Raw genomic sequence first — 6,034 nt, forward strand, 5'->3', positions numbered from 1 at the left:
CCCGCAGACACGGCCAATCGACACTTGTGCGTAACTGTAGTCCACTGATTTCCGGTTTCTACTGCAGCGGTCACATCAGTTTCCTGTTTGTTGGCCCTCATAACTGTGGATGTAACTTGATATGTACAACGTGAAACTTTTCACCCGTTTGCTGGTAGGTGCAGGTGAAAGTTTGTCGATAATTCTGTGCACGTCGTTGACATTTATCCATGGTAAATCTTGCAGGCATCGCGAAAAATATGCCATTGTCAATAGCACGCGCCAACAAACAGGAAACTGGTATGACTGCTGCAGTAGAAACCGGAAGTCAGTTGACTACAGAGTCGATTGTGTCTGTAGGGACGTCCGACCTAGCCGGAGGTAACACGGGGATTCGAACCACCGATCCCCGTGTTGGTAGGCAACGGGATAGACCGCCATCCCACCCGGACGCCCCCAGCACCAATGTACATTTGACGGAAATACACGCCCGTATTCGCACTTTTCAGTTTCATAGTTAGGATTAAACATGTTCACAAAACAGCATGAACGGGACACACACGAACTCACAACCCCACGGAGACACAGGAGGGCGCTGTGGGACGTGTCGGAGAGGAAAACTGTCCGTACGTGCGTAAATGTCCGTGTTTGGGCCAGTAAACAAAATAGCGGAAACACAAACCACGTTTCAAAGAACAGGCACCCTCAGATAGACAAGGCACAAGTACAACAACCATAAATAACAACATTATTGATAGGTACGTCCATGGATGCAATACTAAATACACAATCCTTCTGACTGGATGGTATAAAATCAAAAATAATACTCAGGTGTTCGTAAAGAATAAGCTCAGTGGGTATACTATTAACTTGGTTATGACTACAAAATAGGGGTGGCGCAGTGGTTAGCGCGGTCGCCTCACAGCAAGAAGGTTCTGGGTTCGAGCTCCGGGGTAGTCCAACCTTGGGGGTCGTCCCGGGTCGTCCTCTGTGTGGAGTTTGCATGTTCTCCCCGTGTTTGCGTGGGTTTCCTCCGGGGGGCTCCGGTTTCCTCTCACAGTCCAAAGACATGTAGGTCAGGTGAATCGGCCGTACTAAATTGCCCCTAGGTGTGTGTGTCATCTGTCCAGGGTGTCTCCCCGCCTGCCGCCTAGTGACTGCTGGGATAGGCGCCAGCGACCCCGAGAGCAGGATAAGCGGTTCGGATAATGGACGGACGGACCACAAAATAATCATTCTCAAATTATTTACGTCATCGTGATAAACTGGTGGCTCAGCTGCTATAATAACCTTCTTCTTTTTTTTTAAATTTAGGGATCGTAACCTTGGTGACAGTGTGTTTGTGCATGTTGTGCGTGTTGGGAATGTTGTGAATGTTGTGCATGCAGCATGCGTAATTAACCATACAGTCGGCAATTCATTAACATTAATCCATGAGGTTCAGCTTTCTAGCAGATGGTCCCGGACTCTCCTCTGACATGAGGGAGCAGTTTAGTCTCTCAAGTAAAGAGACTACGGTGACGCAAGATCACGATAGCCATACTTTCCCCCCCTTTTTTTTAAAAAATGTAAGGATTGTGTACAAGTACATTTAATCCCAAATGTAAACCATGTTTTGTTTTTTGTTTTTCCACAGATGGTCCCAATTGATTAACCACTGATACCATATAGTTAAGCCCAGGGGCGTTTCCAGGCATCCTAGTTGGTCGTCTAGGGCGCTCATCCCCCTCACCCGCCCCTTAACATTTGGGGGGGGGCGATTCAATCTACATGTATTTTTAACGGCTATGAAAATTAAACGAATAACACGCGCGTTAAGACTTATTTATTTGTTATGAGTGAAATGACGAGAGAGACGCACCTGCCGTTAAATATCTGATTACACATTAGTAAATATTGTGTTTTATCTATTTATATTTTCAAATAATTCATTTTATAACCGTACACAATATTTCGAGTCTCCTTTTTTGTTTACTTTTTTTGCACACCTTTTAACGGTCGAAATTGTGAACTGTACCTTTAAGACGGGGGGGGGGGGCGTACTGTGTCGCCTAGGCGTGACGTCATTACAAAACAAAGGCGACGCCTTTGTGAGTTTGTTTCTGCCTTCAGTCGCGTGATTTTTTCGTACCCGTTTTCCGGGAAGTCTGCCTCTGATTGGCTAGTACTCGTTGCTTCCGTTGATTAGGTTGGTTAAGGGTGGGGTTAGGGATAGGGTTAGCCAATCAGAGATAGAGTAGGGGCGGGTCTTCCCGGAATCCAGGTGAACGCTCTCTCAACGAGTATTAGCCAATCAGAGGCAGAGTTCCCGGAAAACGGGTACGAAAAAAATCACGCCCTTCAGTCAGTTGAGCAGCGGTTGGCGCCAGAATGCGTCGTCCGGAGGGAGGCGGGTTTGAGCAGCTTGTACGGGCACTACTTCATCACACATGAACAGAACCGAGGCCACACGGAACCTAAAGGCTGCTGCTGAGCTGAGAGGCAAATAAACAGGCGTTCAACGACGTCGGTCCGTCCACTACTCTACTGACTCAGGGCAGAAACAAAGGCGCTGTCTAATGAAGTCGCTCCTGGGAGGCGCTGTACGCCCCTGTCTTAAAGGTAGAACCTGCTGTTGCAATTTTATTTATTTCATGTTCATAATAGTAACGTCAAAATAAGTTATTTTGTGTTATTTCCCCTGAAGGTGGCACTTTTTTTGGGGGGGGGGGTAGGAGATCTCGCCTAGGGCGCCAGAATGGCCAGAAACAGTCCCCTGTTAAGCGGATAGACATATCAAGTAGTGGTTTGACGTCCTATATACACCGTGTCAGTGAGACGTGTAAGGAGTCTTCCCTTTCTCTCGGCTAAAAGAAGCTGTCAGTCAGGACTAGCAAGAGCACCCTCACGTCATCGTCATTACGATCACTAATCCGATAGACGGCTAGTGGTCACGGCCACCCCGTGGGGTCAGGACGCTGACGGGATGGCGTGGCCCTTCCTGGAGGCGGCGGGAGCGGGGTCAGAGAGACGCGGGCCCTGCAGGCGGGACAGCAGCGTTGTCCTCCGGATGCTGCTGTCCGAGTCCTGCTGGCCGAGCTTGCCGCGCAGCCCGCAGCAGCAAGGGAGGCAGTTCACCAGGTCTGCGTGGGAGTGACCGCTGAAGATCATGTAGATCCAGGGGTTACAGCAGCTGTTGAGACTGGCGAGCAGCGCGGAGAGGGTGACCACCGTGTTCTCTGAATCTAGGGAGGGAGGGGGGAGAGAGAGGGGGGGTTATTTTGCTTTACAATTGTTTTCTGTCATCACACCACTCAAAGTGTTTTAGCGATTTATCGGCTCTCGTTATATCTCATACTTTAAATCTTTGACTGGACCCCCCCCCCCTTTCCATCCCCTCTGGTGCGATGTGATATATCGTCCGGGTGGCGTAGAGGTCTGTTCCTCTACGAGTCATTGTATGTTGTTGAATGTGTGTCAATTAAAAAAAGAGAAGAAAAGAACAAAAGTGGTCTACTCTGTTGCCTACCAACACGGGGATCGCCGGTTCGAATCCCCGTGTGACCTCCGGCTTGGTCGGGCGTCCCTACAGACACAATTGGCTGTGTCTGCGGGTGGGAAGCCGGATGTGGGTGTGTCCTGGTCGCTGCACTAGCGCCTCGTCTGATCGGTCGGGGCGCCTGTTGGGCGGGGGGGGGGGACTGGGGCAATAGCGTGATCCTCCCACGCGCTACGTCCCCCTGGTGAAACTCCTCACTGTCAGGTGAAAAGAAGCGGCCGGCCAAGTACAGTTGGGGGATAACAAACAAATAAATAAATAATAATGAAAAGACACATGAGTACGTCTGTGTGCACAGAAACTTGAATTCCACCTCATATCGGAGACGTTCACACCGTGTCCTGTGGACACAGTGAATGAGTATTATAATAAACTCATAAGAATTCAAGAATTAGTAAAAACAGCGGGACGAAGTGTCCCGGCATGTCTTCTCAACAAACTAAAATGACGAAACCTTAATTATCAGTTTGATGGTTCAGTGACAAAACCACAATCATCTGAGAAGTGATGTAGGAGATGAGACGTGGGCCAGGAATCACAAGAGTAGCGGGACTGGAAACGCTCCTGTGGGTAGTATTAGAGGGTAGGAACAAACGACCTTTGTGGTCGTATGGGTTGGAGGACTTGTTGAGAATATACTGATACCGTATAAAACCTGCGCCTGCTTGGGTCTAAAGATATGATGTTTATGTAGGCTATTCTTATCGTATAGTACACTTCCGCCATGCATATTTGTGAAAGCCCATGATGCCGGAACTGCGCGTTTTCCGCACGGAATAAACCCACTGAACACTAACCTGCGTGCAGTGGCTGTCTGGCCAGCTCTGTTCGCAAACTCACCGTCCCACGAGAAGTTCGCATCCCACACCGACCACATCTGCACGGTGAAGAACGGAGCCCAGCACACCACGTAGGCCAGCACGATCACGAACGTCATCTTCACTGTGCGTAATTTGGCCCGGGAGATGGTGCTGACGCTGCTCACCCAGCTCTTCCCATCCACGGCCCCGGCAGCCTTGTTTCCCTTCCAGGTTTTACACTTCAGGTTTCTCCAGATGGTGTGGCAGATGAAACCGTAGCACAGCACCAGGACCAGCACGGGTACGAGGAAGATTCCCGTGGTAATCCAGGTGATGTAGGCGCGTACACCCCAGGGCTGGATGAAGTGCCCCCAGCAGTCGTAGACGGCCGAGCCGGGGCGCACCTCGCTCAGGGAGAAGATGAAGTACTGCGGCGTGCTGAGGACCAGGCTGCACACCCAGGTGGACACGATCATGGTGTAGGCGCGCTGCGTGGGCTGATGGAGGGTCTGCAGGGGGTGACATATGGCAATGTAGCGGTCCAGCGTCATCATCACCATCATGTATGTGGAGGCGAACATCCCCAAGACCTGCAGGTGCTTCACGATGCGGCACAAGAAGTCCGGTCCGTAGAAGCGGAAGGTGATCTCCCAGCAGAGCTGCGGAAGGACCTGGAAGAAAGCCACCACCAGGTCCGCCAGGCTCAGGTGCTTCATGAACAGGTGCATGCGGGACGGCTTCCGTCGGCTCTTGTGCATGGCCAGAAACACGCTGACGTTGCCCGCCACGGCCACGACGAAAGCGACGCTCAGAACCGTGATCTCGATCTTGGCGACGTCCTCGTTGCGTCCGAATGGGTCGTCCTCGGCTTGCGCGCTGCCGTTCCAACGTGTGCCCATTTCCGGGCGCCTCGTTTCGTTCGCACAGCGCGTCCAGTTATGAGGATCCGTCAAGTTGATGCCGGCGGAGAGGTGAAGGGTGTCCATCGCCTGAGCTGGCTGAAGTCCTCGCAAACTGACGCGGCTGATCAGTGTCCCGACATCGACGTCTGTGGGACGCTCGCCAGGTTGCGCCCGGACGCGTCGGCGGTGCTGGTCTGTACGGAGGTCCTTGCGCTGCGCGTCGCGGCACAGTCGCTGAAGGCATGTTACGAACGACTTCCCTCCGTGGATCCCAGCCTCTTATAAAGACCCTGACACCTCCCTTTTCCTCGGGTCGGTCCCCAGAGGACTCCCAGACACCAGTCCAACACACAAGACAGCCATACAGCGCCGTATACCTCAGACCTGCCAGAGAACAAGAGAGATCGTTGTGTAATTTATTTTACATGTTTAATTCAATGGATTAAACAGAAGCTACATTGAATCATATATTGAAATAATTACATCATCGAGTACTAATGTAATATAATTTATTATAAAGTAGCCTGTTATACAACACAACACAACACAACACAATACAAAGTGTAATGGGATTATTGGAACATGTATTGATTTAGTTTGGATGGTCACTGGACTGCTAAATCAGATTAACCATCAGGAGAATCTTGTGATAAAGTGTTTGTTTATTGCATGTTGGAAGTGAAACTGGGCGGGAATGAATAACACCTTGCACAGAATCTTTCTGGAATAACAGGAAAGAAATTCCATGAGGTGGCAAAGGAAAGGTTAATTAGCTTATCTGGTATCCTACTCCCCTTTTAAAGCATTGTGTGCGT

General features: G+C 50.4%; 1 protein-coding gene across 1 annotated transcript; it reads right to left on the minus strand.

The window, feature by feature from the left end:
* Positions 1 to 2,928: 2,928 nt before the first annotated feature.
* Positions 2,929 to 5,216, minus strand: LOC130109722 (arg8-vasotocin receptor-like). Its single transcript, XM_056276712.1, has 2 exons — positions 4,358 to 5,216; positions 2,929 to 3,203 (listed from the first exon to the last, which is right to left on the minus strand). The coding sequence occupies exons 1-2, from the start codon at positions 5,214 to 5,216 to the stop codon at positions 2,929 to 2,931; spliced, it is 1,134 nt and encodes a 377-aa protein (XP_056132687.1).
* Between the last annotated feature and the right edge of the window lie 818 nt (positions 5,217 to 6,034).

This window comes from Lampris incognitus, chromosome 3 (genome assembly GCF_029633865.1).
Source record: "Lampris incognitus isolate fLamInc1 chromosome 3, fLamInc1.hap2, whole genome shotgun sequence".
NCBI classification, from domain to species: Eukaryota; Metazoa; Chordata; class Actinopteri; order Lampriformes; family Lampridae; genus Lampris; species Lampris incognitus.